At 47.0% G+C, this 21,436-nt stretch overlaps 1 protein-coding gene across 10 annotated transcripts in view; it reads right to left on the bottom strand.

Annotated features, from left to right (window-relative positions):
• SPTAN1 (spectrin alpha, non-erythrocytic 1) overlaps positions 1-18,931 on the bottom strand; it is a 61,209-nt gene extending 42,278 nt beyond the window's left edge. For 9 of the 10 annotated variants that reach the window (XM_040482532.1, XM_040482538.1, XM_040482540.1 and 6 more), the window contains exons 1-5: positions 16,091-16,141; positions 7,042-7,281; positions 5,482-5,607; positions 1,600-1,740; positions 1,096-1,242 (exon numbers count right to left, since the gene is read on the bottom strand). In XM_040482532.1, coding sequence (XP_040338466.1) covers positions 1,096-1,242; positions 1,600-1,740; positions 5,482-5,607; positions 7,042-7,281; positions 16,091-16,123 — 687 coding nt within the window. In that variant the 5' untranslated portion in view covers positions 16,124-16,141. Of the gene's footprint in view, positions 1-1,095; positions 1,243-1,599; positions 1,741-5,481; positions 5,608-7,041; positions 7,282-16,090; positions 16,142-18,805 lie in introns of those variants that run through there. The other variant, XM_040482535.1, reaches the window with a different exon arrangement.
• Positions 18,932-21,436: the final 2,505 nt, after the last annotated feature.

Here is a 21,436-nt window from a genome sequence, read left to right as displayed (position 1 = left end):
TCACCTCGGACACTCGGGAGCCTACCGAGCATTCCTGTCCATACACACGGTCTTCAGGGTGTGTTCCTGACTTCAGACTGGAGCTATTTCTTTAAAAGTACCCTTCCCCATGAACTACATTTTGGTTTTTGTCTTGACAAAAATGTGAAGTAATAAATGAAGCATTTCGGGGTTCTGGGATCCATTTGTGAGATCTTGGGCTTGGCCTGACTGCTCTGTCAGCACGACCCTGGGAGGCCCCAAGATTCTGGGGCAGGGGGTAGGGCAGAGTACATCTCTCGCTGTGGAAGGATGAGGTGTTTCTGAGAAGTGCTGGCTCTTCTTTTGTCACTGGCCAGAAAGGCAACAAGTACCAGCCCTGAAGCAGATCCATAAATTTAAGATTTATACCCTGCAAATCAAATCTCCCTGAAAGCAGAAAATCCAGTTCCTACTACTTGAAGCCCCTGGAGAGATTGCTAAGGAGAGATTTCCGCTTCTATTGGTCATAGTGCAGCAACGTAAGACAGAAGAATATATATACATAAAGTCATAAATACTATGTGTGCACTCTGGCGCCTGTAGCAGAAGCCGGGGATAAAGCAGCAGCTCACGCAGGCAATGGGGAAAGGCTGCACTGTCCCCTCTCGATGGCTCAGAGCCACCAGTGGAGAGCCTATTCATTACAAGGTTCCCCAGGCTCCCAAGAGAGCCCTGGGACTTCACATCAAAATCAAAAGGAAAGGAAGAGAGCGGTCAGGCGTCAGTGGACACCTGCCAACTCTGAGAAGCATCCACCGCCACACCCTCACCTGACAGCCCTGGACGCCCAGCTTCAGCAGCCCCGTAAAAGCATCGCTGAGCCCTACCCGAAAGTGGGTGGAGGACACAGATCAAACGAACTCGGCCCTTCCTGCCCATGGCCACAAGTTAGAAAGCAGCTTCTAACTCAGGAGTAAGCAGAATTGCTGCCTTATCTAAACAAAACTCTGAGACACGCTCTCCAAACCGTGCTCACACAGGACTCAGGGAACGGATCACCGAAATTTTCTTCTGGGAACACCGGACAATTAGTATCATGATGGGGGAAGAAGCACGTGGTGCTCTGCCACCTACCTGAATGAGTTTGGCAGCAAACTGGTTCACTTCATTAACTCTTTCTTCATGGGCAGCCATATCTGTTTGAAACTCTTCAAATTTCTTCTGTAAAACCTCCACGTGCTCCAGGTCCTGGCCCAGCTCCTCAGAAGTCACGATTGCTTCCTGCCCGGGAACCAACAGAGCCAGAGTCACCAACTGACACTCGGTAACCATGGCTCCCACTTATCACGAGCGAGGCCCACCGGGCTGGGCCGCGTTAGCTTTCGTGGATGCAGTTTTCCGTGTCCTTTGTGATCTGAGCTCCTCTTCCAGTTAAAAGGTTGAGCTCAGGGCACGTCAGGCTGAGCCTCCGGGTTCAGAGTTACAGAAGGGCGCGCGCTGTGGAGAGCAGCCGGGGCTGCGGCAACCCCACCACCAAGCGTCTTCCGCTGCTCACTCCGGCCCTCAGCTGGGCACACAGACACTCCTCCCGTGCTCTTGCTAAGGCTGACTCAGCAAACCTTCCTCCTGGAAACATACCTTGTCATTGATCCAGTCCATCACGTCCTCGCACTCCCGCAAATACTGCACCAGCTTCTGCGCCTGCAGCAGTTTCACCCCCTTCTCCCGCATCTTCTCCAAGAGAAGTTCCCACTGGCGGTGCAGCTCCATCAAACGGGTCTGTGGGTGAGAAAAATCAGCCCCGGAGATCACAACCATCCCTATGGGATCTGGCTCCTCCACAGACTTCCCGCAGGTCAGAAACCTCACAAGTCAGAGGCTGGAATACATCTTTTAAAAGATAATCCCCCCCCCCACCCCCAAAGATCATCTCCGAAGGAAGAGGAAATCTAAGTTTGAGAACGGGAAACAGCATCCACTTCACAGTGGTTCGGTAGGTCTTAACAAAATAGCTGACCTTTCACAGGTGGATTTATTCTAGTTTACTTCAGGGGAATTATTAATCATCATCAACTATTATATAAATAATATATGTAAATAATACAGAAATGCATAAATGATAATTATGTTATTTATAATTGTTATTAGTAATCAAATCATTAAGTGAGATTCCTGGGTCGGAAAACTAGTGGGGGAGGAGAGATGAGGAATTAACACAGAAATAACAGAAATCACTGAAGAGTTACTATGAATTTGCAGAGGTAGAGGGAAAAAATAAAACGAGAGGTCTTATGGGCATCATGAATGCAAAGAAACAATGATGAGGCACAAATAAATAGGAACACCTTTTCATATAAATTAGAAAAGATGGGGAGGGGGTGCCTGGGTGGTTCAGTCAGTTAAGCGTCGGAGTCTTGATCTTGGCTCAGGTCATGATCTCATGGTTCGTGGGTTTGAGCCCCATGTCGGGCTCTGTGCTGACAAAGCAGAGCCTGCTTGGGATTCTTTCTCTGCCCTGCCCCCACTCATGCACACACATGCGCTTGCTATCTCTCTCAAAATAAATAAACTTAAAACACACACAAAAAAAGAGGTCCTGAAACATAATCAGCAATGAAAAGGATTCTTGGCAGAAAAGGTTTTGGCACTTCTGTGAAAAGACTGTTTGTGGTACATCTCAGGTAAGGTTCATTTCAAACCTCACCCAAGTGGTAGCCACAGGCCCAAACATATTCACTTCCCAGCATCTTTGGGTTCTCACTGCAAGTCCTAGTAAGGACGTGTCAAGAACTGGGGGGGAATTGATCATGCGTTCAAGCTGAGGGGACGCTTTCTGGTATCTAATCCAATCTTAATGTGTTGACTAAGCCTCCCCCAAGATACTGGGAATTTCCGTGTTAACACTGGCAGACACAAGGAAAACAAACCACAAGGGGGGTGGACACTCACAGGAGAGAAATCTGGGATCCACCCATTGTTGAGATGCCCCTCCCAGGCAGCTAAAAACTTGAAGGCCAAGGGGCAGCCAACATGGGTGGATTCTCTTAGAAACAAGGGTGTGGGTTTCATGTGAAAGGAGAAAACAGCAGGGGAAATAAACACACAATTCACTTCCACCACCGATGGTTACAAAGAAGCCCCGCCAAGGAGAAGGAAGTGAAAGGCATTCCAAGGCAGAGGGGAAGGAACAGGCAAGCAGCAGCAACTCAACACTCCACCTACTCGGATGTGGGACCCAATGTGGGTGGCGGTGACTATGGGGCGCCACGCCGTCCGGTACGGTGTGAAAGTCTAAACCGGCGACAGACAGGTTATCCAGGACATAGAAGCAATCCTCACCATCCACCCCCGCCCCCACGTTAGCCTGCCTGCCAAATGAGGTTACTGAGTTATGGGGCCAGATGAAGCACCAAGCCAGGATCACCATGGGAACTGGGAACAAGACAGCAAAGATTAAATGAAAGCCCTTTGCTCAAATTAAAAACAAGATCACCGAAGGCTCACCAAAAAACCTCACCCCCTAAGTCAATGGTCAGTCTCCCACATGTTTCATGTTCACGCTCTCAGGTAAAGAACTAGGACAGGCCCCGCTCCAGGGCTGGAACAGTCCTCCTGTTCCTGGTGCATCTGACCTCGTAAACACTGCAGACTAGAGAGCCCAGATTCTCAAGCGCACCGCAGTTTGGGAACAGGAGGGAGCAGGCAGGCAGGGGCACTTGGGAAACACTGAAAGCTGACAGGGTGGAGAGGAAATCCTGGTTCTGACTCGGGTGGCTTTCTCAATAGGGGCATGAGAAAACAGCAGAAGGCAGAGGCAGCTGGCAGAGAAATTAAGGAAAGCGAACAGGAATGAAATATAGCTTCGAAAAATAAAGCAAATAGTTGTCAGCAAAGAAAGGCGTAGATTGGAATTCCAATTCTGTCGCCTACTAGCTGTGGGATTTGGAGAAGTTACTCAAACTTCTCTGAGCTTCAGTTTCTTCCCTTCCATATTGCGGGGATAAGGGCTACCTAGGGAGCTTCTAGTCAAGATCAGAGATTACATACGTCAAGTCCCATGGCAAAGTGTTTGCACATAAATGGCTACTCAACAAACAGTAGCTAGTAGTACTTTTAAATGTTGCTTTAATAAGATCTCCAAACAGGGAGGAGGGTATTTACTAACAGAGCAGAATGAAGTGAGCTTTGGGTCCCTCCCTCTTCAGATTAGCTACTATAAAGTCAAACACTTGATCTATTTCTCCTGTTCCCTATCTGTAGCCTGGTTATACTGCTGCAGAGCAATGCCACGCACTCTGAGAAAACAACTTTTATCCAGGAAATAATAAGGCATGCCACTTTCGTTTACCATAAGACTGTATACAAAACAGCGGGAAAATGAGCAGGAAGACATTTGTACTTAACGGCAGAAACACAGACGACATTACCCAAATGAGTCGAATATAATTAAACAGCTGGTCATATGGCATTTAGAATTTACTCTTATTTCCTATTTACAGTCATTACTAGTAGTGATTAACTATTAATAATAAGCTAACTGCAAGTCTTCAATATGAGACTGCAGAGTATATCAGTGCAAAAGAGACACTAAGTATTTACTGTTACAAAACCACTAGGCCAGACCCCAGGGGAACGGAGGCTCTACAGGGGGTCAGGAAACAAGCAGCAGAGGACGTGACACTTCTAGCCGGGCTTTTGGATGTAGCTTTCATCTAAATCTTCAAGACGGCCTCGACTGGTAAGGACTGAAAAGGCCAGTCCCTCCATGGAACATGACTTTGGATAACAAAGAACACACACAGACAGGTATGACGTTAAGTCAGAAACAGTTAAGAACATCTGGTTATGAGGAACTAAGCGTGCGTACTTCACCCTCAAGAGGTTTGCTTTCCCTTTAATACCCTGGTATTGGAAATGGCAGAGCAGGGAAGGATCAATTGTTGCCCCAGCTCCAGCGAACTGGTACCAAACAAGTCAAATCAAAGAACGTGAGGACACCTGCTTCAAAGTTGGCTCTATCACCATGGTCACCAGCAGGTGCCACAAGTCTCTGCTTACAGCTGGACCATAAACTCAAAACTTGCTCACTAGATCTCAGCAAACCAAGATCCAGACATCGAGTTTTGCCAATGGAGAACTTTATAGCATCTGTGAGTAATCCTACTGATCTTTCTGTCTTGATCTCCAAATTCACCAACTTCCCATCTAATTACCATCTGTAAATTTAAGTTTAATTTATGTAATCTTCTTTAAAGTATAATCGCATTCTAATTTGTTCTACAAAAAGAATTATTTCCCCACTGAGCATACACATACTTGTTTGTATTCACACTGAATCATCGTATTACAAAGGCAAGATTTGGGTAACTCCTTTCAGAGACTTCACAAATTCTTTTAAAAAGCCAGAAAAGTCTTTTTTAGAAACCCTAACTGGCATTTAATCCACACTCTTCCGCCAACCAGACAGCCACCCTTACCAGTACCAGATGGCCACCCGTACCAGGCACTACTCCTACTCACCCGTATGGTTTCAGACGCAAAATGCCCTTCTGAGATCATCAGGTTTCCAGTCTCATCCAGTTTAACAATGGCTCCCGAGTTGGCCTGCACTTCAGCTTCGAAGGCCTGATGCTTCTGAAGCTTGCCCTGTTGGTGGACCATGAAGTGAGCCACAGCTGCAATCACACAGCATTCACCATTCTGCCCCCCACCCAGGCCCCCTTATTCCTCCCCTCCTGAATCCAACTTCCTCTAATTATGGACACTCATCATTCCCCTCATCCCCTCACCTGCTCAATTACTCAAATACTCTCACCTCATCTATACTGGCTTTCTGGAAGCTTGGCCACCAAGGACCACCAACTTTGCATTGCCTACTTCTACGGTCTACCAGGAAATTAGTCCTTGTGTGAACATCCAATCCCCTCTAGAAATACAGAGCCAGGGGTGCCTGGGTGGCTCCGTACCCAACTGAGCGTCCAACTTCGGCTCAGGTCATGATCTCACAGTTTGTGGGTTTGAGGCCTGCATCAGGTTCTGTGCTGACAGCTGGGAGCCTGGAGCCTGCTTTGGATTCTGTGTCTCCCTCTCTCTCTGCCCCTCCCCCCACTCATGCTCTGTCTCTGTCGCTCTCAAAAATAAACATTAAAAAAAATTAAATATAGAAATATAGAGCCACATCAACAACTTTCTCAGCACATACGATTTGCCCTTGAATAATAATCCTTCTGCATTCACTCATGACATGACACTTTCTCTTCTTAGACTAGTCTGGTAAAGTAAGAGAACTGTGCTCTCCACTTGATTAAAAAAAAAAAAAAAAAAAAAAAGTCTTTCACCAAAACCAATAAGGCTTTGTCCTTTTTTAAAAAACAACTTCACTGAGGCATGACTTATGCCACAAAATTAAGCAACAATTCAATGATTTTTAAAGACTTGTTTTTTTTCAACGTTTATTTTTTTGGGGGGACAGAGAGAGACAGAGCATGAACGGGGGAGGGGCAGAGAGAGAGGGAGACACAGAATCGGAAACAGGCTCCAGGCTCCGAGCCATCAGCCCAGAGCCTGACGCGGGGCTCGAACTCACGGACCGCGAGATCGTGACCTGGCTGAAGTCGGACGCTTAACCGACTGCGACACCCAGGCGTCCCAAGACTTGTTTTTGATAAGACTTACCAGTGAGTTGCTTAAAGAGATACCTAACTATAAATTTCCACCAGCAACACTGTTAGTATAACTTTCTTAAAAACACATATTCTAAGAGATCAACCCAGACCCTCCCTGAAAAATGGTGAAGGATCACCAAAGGTTGCAAGGCAATGGTTTGAGAACCATCAGCTTGAAGCATCCAGAAAAGATAACTACCTATCAGATTCCACAAATGCCTTTAGTGTATACAGTATAATACCTACTACACCAAGGGTTTTTCAGAACAGTGAGTCAGTCCTGACTTATGTCTGATCTACATTCTTCTTGCTGTCCAACCTCTCAAGGTCATAATTAAATGACCTTGGGTGATTTGGGGGCAAAAACATATGAACTCTTGAATTCTGGCAAGAATCTCAGGGAGATGAGACGCACCTGCAAGTTGGTTGGGTCCTTATAATTCTCATCAGATGCAATCTGAAGTTTCTCCTGAATCCATTTCTCCAGCTCCTCAGCATCTCTCTGGAAAAACTGGAATCGGTAAGAATCTTCAAGCTTCTGGCGCCTAAGGGTGGAGAGCTCCTTGAAGCGGTGGTATCTGTCGAGGACCTGCTGCCGCCTCTCCTGGATGTCCTCTGCTGTTTCCAGCACTTTGACCCCACTTGGGTCCATTTTCTGAAAAGACAGAATGCCCTGAAATAAGCACTACGAGACCAGAGTGGATTTAATGGAATCAGCCTCTCGGAAGGCAAAAATTCTCAGACAGCCCATGCAGATGAAAAAAAGTAATCCGTCCTCAGGATAGAACAGTGAGCCCAGATTCTATTCCTTTGTAAAAATTGGTCATCTACTGGCCTGCAACACCTGCCTACATGGCTCCCTCGGAGGATGTCTAACCAATACCACAGTGAAACCCAGCAAAAAATACAACCGGGAGAACTAGAGCTTACCAGCAATTCTACAAGGGCTTTGAGAATTTAAAGGAAATACCAAATTGGTACTCAAAGGATATACTGAGGGGTGCCTGGGTGGCTCAGTCGGTTGAGCATCCGACTCTTCATTTCAGCTCAGGTCATGATCTCACGGTTCGTGAGTTCAAGCCCTGTACTGGGCTCTGCGCTGACAGTGCAGGGCTTCCTTGGGACTCTCTCTCTCTCTCAAAATAATTAAATAAACCTTAAAAAAAAAAAAAAGGAATTATTGGGACACCTGAGTGGTCCGACTCTCGGCTCACGTCACTGGCCTCACTGTGGATTCAAGCCCCTTGTTGGGCTCTAATGGCACAGAGCCTATCTGGGATTCTCTCTCTCTCTCTCTCTCTCTCTCTCTCTCTCTCTGTCTCTCTCTCTCTGCGCCTCCCCTGCTCATTCTCTCCCTCTCTTTCTCTCAAAATAAACAAACGTTAAAAAAGAAAGAATTACTGAAAAAGCCATTCAAAAGTCCTTTCATCTGGTCTCTGCATTCTATCCTGTGGAGATGAGAAAGAATTTACTCTTACTTAAATCAGTTTTTCTTTCTCTCCAGTCTCAGCCTGTTACTCAATGAAGAAAAGGGGGTTACAAAGTAACCAAGTCCTTAACATCAATAACCAATAGAATTTACCTAGTCAGAGTCCCTGATTTCTCAGTTACTACGTCTTCCTCAGGCTGCCGGAGCGCCTGAGCAGAGAACAGGTTGCGTTTCCTGTGAACGTGCACAAAAGAAACTCATAGTGCATCTTAAAAATAAGAGGGGTAGTGAGAAACTAACGTAAATGGTACGTTAACCACACTACAGTTTTAAAAAAATGTAGGCTTAAGTCACAATGCTTGTGTTCAGTATATTTTACAGCAATGGGTGCTTTATCTACGTAAAAAGATTAGTAGCAATTATTAAACAGGTAGTCGTACATCTCGATCTGAATCTGATGTAATACTAAAAAACAGAGAAATCTAAAACACAAGAACGAGAAGGTGTGGTCAAAGGTGCACCCTGCTCTACTCCCGCCTACTACCGTGGACAGGACACTGCAAATTCAGCATCAGTTTCAAGTTCACCACAACCGCAGGCTGATGGAGGCAGCACTCCCCATAGCTCTCAATCGGCTCCAACTTCAAATCCCCAGATTTCTGGACACTGTCACCAAATCTTTATGTCAAAAAGAAAATCTGGCCTATTTATGGGCAAAACCCAGAATATGCTATCCATGCTCATCAGGAGTAAGCCTCTAACCGACGGACCACAGAGGGAAAGAGGTACAGACCCAGAGCTTCTAAATGTGTCCGTACCACGTGACCTTGCACAAGTCACTTTCCTATGCCTCAGTTTCCTACAATGACCAAAATGAGGCATTCTCAGGATGTTTCCAAATGTAAAATTACATTCTACCAGAAAGTTCAGTTTGGTAAAAAAAAGCAGACCAGATAAACCTTTTAGCCTCTCTGGCTACTGTTTCATAATTTATACATGGGATAAAAACGGTTGTTGGTTACCCAGGAGACATTGAGAGCCCTCCCTGTTCACCTGGCCCGGCTAACAGGAAAGGATAAGCAGCCTGAGGGTTAGGCATGGAAGTCAGTGACAGTGCCCCCACCATCCAGATGGGAGGTACACAGCACCAGCGAGATGCAGGTGAGGTCAAAGTTTCCAACTCCTTAGGAATTAAAGCAGCCTCAAGAGGTGGCGAGAAAGCACTGTCTGCACCTGATCACCTCTGAGAACTACCTGTCTATTAAGACACCATCTTCCTAACAGGGAGAACAGGAGGGGAGTCTAGCCGTGTCACCATCCCTTCCAAATTAGTCTCTATGTAGTGACCAGTTGTTTTTGTTGTATTATGGTTTCCCCCCAAAGTCTGATTTATTTATTTTACTATAAAGAGAAGTTTATTCTTTGCCAGTCACTCCCATGCTCTAAAACCTTTTATGGCTCCCTTCTGAGGGAAGAAAAAAGCCACTGCTTTAGCAGGATGCTCTAATCTGGCCCCCAAAACGTCTCTCACCCATGTCCCCTACCCCCTGGGCATACTGAAGTATTCTTTGTCCTCCAAATACAGGATCCTCTCCAAAGATTCCCAGCTATCTTTCCAGGCTTCTTTTGTGTAGAATGTTCTGTGTCTCCTCTGCCCAGATAACTCCTATTTATATCTCAACACCCAGCCGAAATGAGCAAGCTGTACAATCTTGCCTCCTCACCAAGCCGTACTCGATGCTCCCTCCTTCCCTCTTCTCAGATTTAATCACACTTTCTGCGGATTTACAAAGCACTTGTATATACTTCCCGCAGTATAAGCAGACCGACAATCTAATCTTCGTATCCCCGATTGCTGGCACACACAGCCCATTAAGAAATGGTTGCTGACAAATGACCAAGTAGATGCTGAGTGCTGTAGCTGCTACACAGATCTGGATTCATCTGTGAAGGGTGGGGTGGAGCTCTGTGATCTACCCAAGTTACCCGTCCCATACTGTGAAACGGGAATCCCACCCAGATAAAAGCAAGATCTGTGACAAGAACTGCAAAGGATGAAGCCCCACAAGTAGGTGTCAACCTACTGAACAAATGGGAGTTTCTAATCTTGGACTGAGCACGTGGCAGGGCATTGTGAGAAATGAGCTGGTCTCTTCACTCTGGCAGGGTGAGCCCTTGGTGAAACAGCTCAAGAAAGCAGTTCTGTTCCCTCCCTCTCTGTCCCCCTAGCCCCACTCGCCCTCTTTCTCTCAAAATAAAGAAATAAACATTTAAAAAAGAAAAAAAACAGGAGGAGGGGCCTGGGTGTCTCAGTCGAGTGTCCAACTCTTGATTTCAGCTCAGGTGATGATTTCACGATTCGTGAGATCGAGCCCTGCATCAGGCTCTGCACTGACAATGTGGAGCCCACTTGGGATTCTCTCCCTCACTAAATAAATATTTTTTTTAAAAAAAGGAGGTAGTTCTGTTATCATCAAGAGATAGCTGTGTCTGAAAAAAATATTTTTGATCCTTAAAACCAAAACCTGAGGGTGACAGTAAAAAATTAAATGTCTGCTCGTAGTGGAATTTCTGTGACAATACTTCATTACAACAAGGCAGTTCTGGTTCACACTGCTGCCTTAAGAATCTTAGCCTCTTCAGGGGCACGCGGGTGGCTAGTTGTTAAATGTCCAACTTCAACTCAGGTCATGATCTCACAGCTCGTGAGTTTGAGCGCCACATCGGGCTCTCTGCTGTCAGCCTGTCACCACAGAGCCTGCTTCAGATCCTCTGTTCCCCTCTCTCTACCCCTCCCCCACTTGTGTTCTCCCCCAAAATCAATAAAATGTTAAAAAAAAAAAATCTCTTGGGGAGAAAGCGGACTTCTGGCAGGGATCTTGACAAGGATCACTACCATCACCAGCTACATTTACTAGAATGTAAACGTGACTTCACCCACTCCCCTGCATTGTCTGCTCCAGCCAGATCTCATATCAAACTGCCTGACCAACCCCAAGTGACAGGCCCTGCCAGGGCCCACGTCCCAGCTCAGAAGGTCTCCTTAGGCAGGAATGTCCTCTCCTACTCCCAGCCGCAGCATTTAACACCATACAAAGCTCTCCAAGTCTAAAGCAACGACCTTGTCTTCTCTGAAGTCCTAAATCAGAAGTCCTCACTGCCTCCATGCTCCTCTTAAGAGCACCCTCAACATTCTGCATCGTACTTAGTGTTTTCTCTCTGCCATTTTTCTAAGTTCTTTAGGAAATTTAGCATTCCTAAGGAACTACAGAAAAAAGACCTTATTGGGTGGTTCAGTTGGTTAAGCAACCAACTCTTGATCTCGGCTCAGGTTATGCTCTCACAGTTCTCGAGATGGAGCCCCATGTCAGGCCCTGCACCGTCAGCACAGCCTGCTTGGGATTCTCTCCCACCCCTACCCCACCATGTGCACCTGCACTCACTCTCTCTCTCTCTCAAATACACTCAGAAAAATAAAAAAATAAAAAGACCTTATATTCCTCTTACTTTGATCACAAAACTGGGCACACATTAGAGCCAATAACATTCTGAACTTGCAAACAGAGAAACTGTGGTCACTTCATTATTAAATAGGCGGGAAGACACAGGTCATCTAATAACCAAGTCACGGAGCCCATTTAGGCTGAGCTGGGGTCCTCTGGTTCCCAGACCAGCATGCCAGAACAAGAGATTCTGCACATGATTGGAGCCAGCATAAACTTTACTGGTGGCTGTTTGGTTATTAATTCCTTTCACTATCTCTCATCTTTTCCATCACCACTTTGGAGGGAAGAAAGGAAGAGAATATATTAATTATTCAAAAAATAAAAATTGGGTGTCTGGCTCAGTCGGAGGGACATGGGGCTCCTGATCTCGGGGTCATGAGTTTGAGAACCACATTGGCTGTAGAGATTACTTAAATAAAAACGTGGGGCACCTGGGTGGCTCAGTCGGTTGAGTGACTGATTTCAGCTTAGGTCATGATCTCATGGTTGGTGGGTTCAAGCCCCGCATCAGGCTCCCTGATGTCAGGGCAGAGCCCATCTGGGATCTTGTCTTCCTCTCTCTCTGCCCCTCCCCCACTCATGCTCGCTCGCTCGCTCTCTCTCTCTCTCTCTCAAAAATAAACATTTAAAAAATAAAAACCTCTTCGAGCCCCGCGTCGGGCTCTGGGCTGATGGCTCAGAGCCTGGAGCCTATTTCCCATTCTGTGTCTCCCTCTCTCTCTGCCCCTCCCCCATTCATGCTCTGTCTCTCTCTGTCCCAAAAATAAATAAACTTTGAAAAAAAAATTAAAAAAAAAAATAAAAACCTCAATTCCTTATTTAAAAAAAAATTGATTTTGCTTATGTGAGACTGAGTCTTCTTAACTTAGTAGACAATTAAATTAGTGTTAAGAATTTATATACTTCCTTTGTTCTTACCCTTTGGGAAACAGTTTAAGATGGATAAACTAGCAGGAATTTGTGTCTAATTTGCTTGCTCACAGAATTTTTTTGCAAAGAAACTTGCCAAAGAAAGTGTAGTTTTGTATAAAACCACCACGTTGCACGAGTTCCTGCAAGATATCTAAGTCTTCAGATTAATGTCTATGGTGTGTATCCTGCCTCTTCACACACAGCCTTCACTGCATCTCTAAAATCCTTTAGCTGCTATGGAAATTTCTAAGAAATCACATTGGGGAGGAACCCTTCGTGATGAAGAAAAGAATCCCCAGCACAATGCTGCCAGGGTTCCGCCGAGGCAAGTTGCCCTGCTTGGGTCCAGCTCGCTGATTTGACCCTACCAATCCAGGGAGACAGTCCAGTGAGGCCCTGCTGAAATTAACCAACCTAAAAGGCCCTCTTTGTCACCGCAGTGAAGTAGAACAAGTCAATTCTATACCAAGTGCTTTGGTCAGGCAATAATGGACTTTTCTTTCCCGCAGATCAGCTGACGTCAGTAGGTGGGAGCTCTGCCAAGCCACCACTGGCTCTCCCTGGGGAGCTGGGCATCTGAAAGTCATCAAGGCTCTCCCACTGCTGTGGGAGGTCAGGATTCTCATTTGCATGGTTACAGGAGCCTAAGATACTGAGTTATTAAGAGCTTCCCCACCCCTTAGCCTGATAGGGAGCTGTCTCTAGTTTATCTACAGAAGGTCCAGTTTCTTTGCTCCTAAAAGGGTCATCTCCATTGATTATATTAAACACGGGGAAAATGTTCACATCACCAAGAACTACTGCCACGGAAAGATGCGACAACCTCTCACCCAAAACTATGTGAGGGAGTTAATGGAATTCCTTGGGACCCTGCGGATGCACATGACATTCCCTCCAGGACTGAGTGAGGCTGCACTGCAGGAACCCCACCCCTGCCCTGAAATATGCAGTTGACTGATAAGGCAGACTCCACAGAGAACGTTCCAGGCCTGTTCTCAGCCGTAATGGGATTAACGCCTTTCAAGAGCTAGAAAGGAAGACTTTGGGAAACGTGCCATTAAAAAACAATCTCTAACCACACTAGCCTATCTATCTATTCCACTAACTGCCTAAAAACCCACAAAAAAACCAACTCCCTAAGACTGCAGTGGACTGTTTATCTCAAACCAGCCTACCAACTCTGATTTTGCCAATCAGGTCTCTGTCCACAGAGAATAAAGGAGGGCAAATGAAGTGCTAAATGTATTCTCGGTATGCTCAAGGACAGCTTCCCATTGAAGACAACCGAAGAAAAAGGTCGTATTTTCGCAAATATTCTGAGAAGACTGAAGGTGTGGACTATTTATAAATGCTGCAATGCAGCAGTCAGAATGTTAGCTGCATCATTCAGCAAGAAACGTGAATTGATCTCAGGGGATAAAACAGGAATTACAACTATGTCCTCTATTGTAATAAATAAAAAGAACTTGTCAGCATTCTTATAATACTGCCAGATCTCTGGGAAGAAAATGGGAGGGGGGGGCTAAAGATATGAATCTTGGGTAGAAAGTTCTAGTTTAATCCAAAGATAGAACACGCCTGAGAGTGACGCCTCCTATCTGACACAAATTTACATGTATCATCAACTGAAAATGGATTTCTACAAAAGAGCTGAGACACTAATTAACAACCCCGTCTTCTTGCAAATGCCAAGAGACAGCTGTCTGAGGCAGTTCTTGGTATTTAGGGAATTTTTAAATGCCTTGACCTCATCTACAGAAGCTGCGAGGCGATCTGTCTCTGGGGAATGTGAGAGGCAGGAGGGGAGGATGGCTGCAGACAGAAAGGTTCTCAGGCCAAAGGGCAAAGGCTTCTGGCTCTGAGAACCCGGCACCTGCAGTGAGTAGTTTAGAGACGCCCTCACAAGGCTCTTGGAGAGTGAAAGAATTCAGCACGATCTCTCTGTGGATCCCCCACAAGAGAATAAACCCATCGTGAAGATGAGAGGAGTCACTAAGACAAAGCACTGAGGCCTGCCACCCAACGTGCTGGATGTAAGAGGCATTTGGAAAACTCCATAATAAACTCCAATTTCACCAGATAATAAACTCCAATTTCACCAGATACACTGTTCTGCAAGGAAAGGCATTTGGGGGATGAAGGGGATGAACAGATCATTTGGCTCTGTGGGGAAATTCATAAACACCGCCTAAAGCGAAAGGTCAGAAAAACCATTCATCAGATTTACTTTTGTTGCTTAGTCAGAGCTCAAAGGTGCAGAACCGACAACACAGGTTTTTTCCATGGCTTGGAAAGCCAACCTATTACCCAATGTTACATGTGCAAGGCAGGACAGCCACATCCATAGATGTGGAAATTCTCCGGAGAGCAACCCACCAAAGAACTGTTTAGCACCTATTAACGTTTTATATCCAGTGATTTTCAGATCAAGCAAATGAACTCAAAACCAGTTGAGCTGCAGATTTTAGCAGCAGGTCTGATGGTAAGCAGAGAGAGAAATAATACACAAATGAAGAGTTTTAGCCATGAATAAAAACAACAAATATTTCTGCTTAAGCCACATTCCAGTCAGGATTGTGGATTGGCACATCAGCCTTCAGATTGATTAATTCATTTCAACTCATTAGCGCATTTCTGCAGAGGTGAGCAGGGACTTCGCTTTCAGAAAGCAAAAAATTCATACTGCATTGCATCAAAATCCAGAAATGCGGAGCAAAGTTAAGAAAACTTCTGAATGCTTCCCCAATACTATCTCGTTGCTACTTACCTCTTAACCTGTAAAATTCAGATGAGAGGTATTTAAATGCAAAATATTATTACCAACAGTCAAAACAGGAAAAGGTTGTAACATGGCCCATTTTTATAAACCTCGTTTCAGCAATTCACCGGTGTGATTTATAAAAGGGCTTGCCTTGGATTTATCACCCATAATCACTAGAAATGTGCAAAGTTTTTATTTCTCCTTAGGGGTTATCAAGACTGGAGTTTTAAGCATTTTTCTTTTTGAAAAAGGTCCAATTTAGCAAACACTCAAAAACTGTACACAAATAAGACATATATAGTGAGTTTTTTAGATGGCTTTTTTTTTTTCTGCCAAGAAAATGCAAGCTCCATTTCATTACAAGGATTGTGACAGAAAAAAATAAGTCAATGGGAACAGGAAACAAACCCAAGTTTACGATATTTGTCCAATTTAAAGACGCTACTTTCACTACACGTTTTCAGATCATCCCCCCGCCCCCAATATCTAGGATAATCTGTTTAGTCCCTTGGTTCTTAAGAACCAAGTAACCATCAATTAAAAAATCAGCAAACGCTACATGCAAACACCAGTAGGGTGAGAAGAAATTAATATATTCATGCCTGAAAGAGAGGAAGGTAAAAAAACAGGAGGCTTTGGAAATTTCAGAATCAATTGACTAAGACTTCCAAAAAAAAAAAAAATAGAAAAAAAAAAAAACCAAACCCTAACCAATTTACTTAACAGAAAGGTCATGCAGGCAGGGTTTTTTCTCCCTCTCTTTGGATCATTCAACTTTTCTGGACACAGATGTGTCTTCACTGCAAGCCAGGCAAAACCAAAAAGGCAACACGTTTGCTGCATGCTGGTCAAATACCTGGACTCTGCGCTTACGAAACGATGACAACATGATGGAGGAATGTGGAGTCTAAAGGGAGGGGGGAGAGCAAGATAACAAGCTTCTAAGGGCAAACTGAACAACGTAATTTCAAAATGGAGAAAACAGACCATTAGGAACATATGAAGACAAGGAAACCCCAAATTCCCACTGTCTTCCCAGCACCTTGCTCATTGTAGAGATTCTGCATCCCACCGGGGATCTAAAATGGGGTCTTAGCAGTTCCTATTTGTGGAAATATGCTGCCTTGGCCAAGTCACACCCCCGCTCTGGGCCTCAGTTTCTCCACTTTCCAAATAAAGTAGTAATACTGACTATGCTTTCTAACACTAAACTCGCCCTCCCCAGATCCCACAGTCCAATAAATTGAGACTCCTAGGACTGGCAGATTCCTAAATCCCTTTTCATTCAGCATAAGAAAACAGCATGATTTCAGGACATCAGAGACAAGAAAGAACTCGAGCTATAGAAATCTGACTTGGGTCTGGTTTACTGGTGTACTCCCAAGACACTTATTTCCTGTTCGAAACCTATGAGAGGAATATGCAAAAAAGGTGTGACGGAGGTAAGCAGCACAGCTGCTCCAGGCCGGTGGCCTCGGGGCGGGCGGCGGCCGCCTGCCCAAAGTGATCATGGGCTCTGGGCTCCTCCTCTGCATTCCCGGAGTCAGCACTTGCCATCAGGGCCGTGCATTCTTCTACCTACTCTGACCACAGCTGCAGCAGCCCAGACCGCATAGTTAGCAGAGTCCTTGCATAGCCCACGGAGGATTGATTACGAGGCCGGCCTCGTGCCTACTACCCTTCGTGCAGGTTCGGCAATGCCAGGACTATGGACTGCTCCTGACATCCACCGCACGGGTTCCGTTCGGTAGGCAGCCCCTCCCCTTGGGATGAAGGCAGGTAAGGCAAAGTAGAGCAAATTCTAACCCAGGGAACCAAAAGATAATACTTAAACACCAGCTCTCCCCACCTAAACCTGTTCATCAGATTATTTGACAAGCTCATATCAGAGCCTGTGACAGATCAGAGTTCTCCAATTGTTAGATCAGTACAAAACACACTGCCAAGACCAAAAGCATATTCGAGAATGTTACTTAGCTGATGGATTACTCTAAGAACTGCCTCACACCTGTCCAGCACAGGGCAAATCTTCCCTCCGAGGCTTGTCCCTCCATGGAGGTCCCTAGGTAACAGCTAACACACTTTGAGGGTCCCTTTGAGTAATTATTGGCCCAGTTACTAAAAAAGGCTTATTGTTAATTTCCTGCAGAGGCCCTTTACTGCAGCATTTTTCCCTTACAGCACATTTTTAAACTTTGACTTCAATTTGACCTTTGAAAATCTAAGACGTTAGTGGCAACAACAGGGAAAATGACTAGCTTAAGAAGTTGGAACCTTGGCTCAATAGCTTCATACAGCTGAGTGTTCCCACTGCTATTCCTAAGATTTTGTTTCCTGGCTGCAAGACACCCCCCCACCCTTCCATCTTTGATACATTCTGTTTTACTTAGGTCCAATTGCTATGACTCCGCAATTTCTCAACACATTATTAAAATACTTCAGATAGTCTCTCTTCCCTACCAGCCATGATGGTTAAGTTTTTCTAAAATACCATGATGAAGACAGAACAAAGAGCCTACGTATTTTAGAATCTATTATATAAAAGAGGTCTGACAAGGTGTTGTGGCAATTCGATCATCTCGATCCAGCTTTCTGGGCTCTTGAGGTTTTTAATTTAAAACATATGCAACCCTTAACCTGAACAAGCACCTTATTTAAAATGTTTTAACCCAATACATCAAAGAGACTCCGAAAGGCAATTTTCTTTAGGAAGCACCTTACCCAATTCGCAGGGCTAGCTTCCAAACAAAAGGCTGCTCTATCATTCAATACTGGCGTGGCTGCAGAATTTTTGACAAATAATGTAAGGTGCTCAAATCGAAAGACCCGGTGTCGGGTGCGGCAGGGGCAAAGAACTCGTAAGCTGTTAAGTTACTGGATTTGAGTCTCACACAAAGAAAGCGCCGAATCTACCTGTTATTTACAAGCAAATCACAACTGGGTAGGGAAGAAACGTTTATTACAAGGAAGGAATAGGAGATGGCCAGTGTCAGACCTTTCTGCGTCGAGAGAGAAGGCCAAGAATCGCCATATAGGATGAAATTAAGGTCAAACAGCCCTTTCCACTATGCTCTTGGCTCTTCCTCCATCAAGGGTTGGGCCGGCACCGCCGTGGGGACTCAGGAAAAGGAGCTGAAGTCGCTCCCCACCCAGGAAAGGGACTGGGGGCGCTGGGGGAAGCGCTCTGCAGGGAGGGGGATGGTGACGATCCGGCCAGGAGCCCCCGCCCCACCTGCGGCAGCCGGATGGGGCAGGGCGGGGCCGCAACCAGGCTTGGGGGTGGGGGAGCGGGACGGACCCGATGGCCTCGTCCCCCCTCCGCCCAGTCAATGACATTCCAGCGGCCCGCGCCCAGGCTCGGCCGGGCGGCTCCTCCGCAGCCCACGCTCCACGGGCGGGTCGCGGCCCGCCAGCCTGGCCCCCGCCCGTCGGAGGGAGCTGCGAGGCCGGCCGGGCTCACCTGTCCGCGCGCTGGCCCCGCCCCACCCCACGGGCTGCCCCGCTCCCCACCCAGGGGTCTGCGGCCCTCAGGCCCCGCTCCCTCCCCGAGCTCCCCAGCTCCCCCTCTCACCGGCTCCGGGGGGGGTGAGGGCAGTAGGTGCGCCGGTCTGGGGGAGTGTGGGGGGGGGGGGTGCTGAGGGACCGACGCGCCTCCGCGGCCTCCCGCCTCGCCGTTCGCTCCGCAGCGGGTAGTGGCGGCGACGCGCGCGCCTCGCTTCTTTTATAGGCGGCCACGCGCGTTCCGGCGGCGGGCGGGCGCGAGCGCGGGGGAAGCGCCGGGGCGCGGCGCGAGGGGCGGGGGCGAGCGCCATCCGAGCTATGGGGGCGGAGCTCCCGCCAGCTCGCTTCCCGATCACGCGGCGGAAAGGGCCGAGCGATCCCGGAAAGAGCCGAAGCACCGCTGCGGGGGAAGAGCCGAGTCGGGGGATCGCAGCGGGAGGATGGGAAGGGAGGGCGCGCGCCAGGGGTGGGGGCCAGTGGTGCAGTGGAGTCACTGCCACCGCCCGGGCGGGCCGAGATGCGGCAGCCGCCCCGCCCTCTCCGCACCTCGGATCCTCCAATCCAGCCCCTCCCCGCCCTGCAGAGAATCTTCGGCACCCCACCCCGTCCCTCCGCCCCTGGGAGCCCTTCCAGGACTGCAACGAAGGGCGGGGCAGGAGCCGTCGCTGCAGTCTGGCAGGGGATGCTGCGCGCCCCGGTCCGAAAAACGCCCAGTCCCAAAGGGCGAGGTCACCCAAAGGATTTTCAATCTCTTGCCCCCTTTCCCTAGAAGAAGACTGAGGCCGAGACCCACCTAAGTCAGCCGACTCTGGTGGGGGCTGGGGTGCAGAAACCGAGGATAATTGGGAGCTCCAGGTTTGAGGCGGTGGTAAGAAAAGGCCAAATCGGATCCTAAAAAATAAAGACTAATTTGGAGATTAAGTGTGTCATTTGGGATTTGGAGAGATAATAATTTCTTATATTCTTACTGCAAAAGCTTTCTGACAGGTCACGGGTGGAATAGGATGCATTAGTCGTATTTTATTTTTATTATTATTTTTTATTTTAAGAGAGAATGAGGGGGAAGGGGCAGAGAAAGGAAAAGGGGGAGAGAGAGAGAGAGAGAGAGAGAGAGAGAGAGAGAGAATCCCAAGCAGGCTCCAGGCTCAGCAAAGAGCCCTATTCGAGGCATCACAGGACCCTGGGATCATGACCTGAGCTGAAATCAAGAGCTGAAATCCCTTGCCTGACTGAGCCACCCAGGAGCCCCGTTAGTCCTATTTTATAAATAAGACATTAAAGTTCTTCTGGCCACAATTAATTGAACTTTCCTTATGTACCAGGTGCTATGTTAAGCATTTCATGTTACCTTTTTTTTTCTTTAATCTGCAATAATTTTATGAGGTAGGTATTCTTTCCCCATTTTATAAGTGAGCACTGTGGCATGGAAACTAGGTCTCTTGCCCTAGGTTAGGCAGTTAGTAAAAAAAATTAGGATTTGGATCCAAGCAGTCAGAATCTTCTTTTTATTTTTTTTTTTAAATGTTTATTCACTTTTGAAAGACAGAGAGCACTAGTGGGGGTGGGACAGAGAGAGAGGGAGACACAGAATCCAAAGCAGGCTCCAGGCTCTGAGCTGTCAGCATGGAGCCTCACGCGGGGCTCGAACTCACCAACTGCCAGATCCTGACCTGAGCCGAAGTCAGACACTTAACTGACTGAGCCACCCAGGCGCCCCAGAACCTTCTCTTAAACTGTATGCTCTGTTGCCTTCCCCTAGGAAAGGGGGGCACTGCGATGATGGATGCCGAGCTGCTAAAAAAAGATAAACCAAGAGGATTTCTGGAGTTTCTGTTCCTTACAGCCTTAGCTGTTCAAGGGCCTGGCTCTAAACTCTGTTGTGTAGCCCAAAGTCCTCTGCTGGGAAGCCCTTTCCCCACCCCCACTCCAGTGACAGCTGGGCTGCAGCCATTGGGAGTAACACCCAGATCATTCCTGTGCAGTCAGGCAGACCAGGAACCCTGCAGTCCGGAAGGCCTCAGCCTCCTGGTTACCAAGCAGCCCTCCTCTTTAAGGAAATACAAAGGCACTGGGCATTGCACCAGAACTTGGGCCCAGGCCCAGCCCTCAGCTTCCTGGTCCTCTGCAGTTTGGTCCTTCTTCCACTGTGCCTGGGATCCACAGTCTGGTTTCTAAGCTGCCCTGCTGTAGCGATAGGAAAAATTCTCCTGTCCCCTCATCCCGTCAGAGTAGAGAGAAAAAAAAGGAGTGGCCACACCCCAGAAGCAGCTTTGCAGAATCTAGAGGAAAAACGTAGGAGCTAAGAGGCATTTCCTGCAATCTTCTATATAGAGAAAACAGGACTGGGTAACTCCTCCCTGGGGTGTGCGTTTCTGGAACAGTTGATGGCGTCGACAGCCTCTTCTCCAGCGGGTAGCAGCAAAATGTTTAATCACATATTCAGCTCTGGGTACAAAATGGCTTACACAATCATAGCTCTCCAAAATTTCTAAGACCTTCTCCAGCAAGGAATGGATCTCAAGGCCGTGGGCAGGGGCTATAAAAAGGGAGGATTTTTCTTTTAAATCACTCCAGCCTCCTGGTGAAATGGGGGTTTTGTTGCTTTTACCAGATGCCAAACAGATTTGAGAGCTTTGGTATTAGTACAGAAACTAAAATCTTATTCGTTGATCCTTTGTCTGATCTGAGACATGGCCAAAAC

Source organism: Herpailurus yagouaroundi, unplaced genomic scaffold, assembly GCF_014898765.1.
Source record: "Herpailurus yagouaroundi ecotype Mexico unplaced genomic scaffold, PumYag 160, whole genome shotgun sequence".
NCBI classification, from domain to species: Eukaryota; Metazoa; Chordata; class Mammalia; order Carnivora; family Felidae; genus Herpailurus; species Herpailurus yagouaroundi.
The sequence above is the reverse complement of the archived record's forward strand: the minus strand, read 5'-3'. Positions and strand labels throughout refer to the sequence as shown.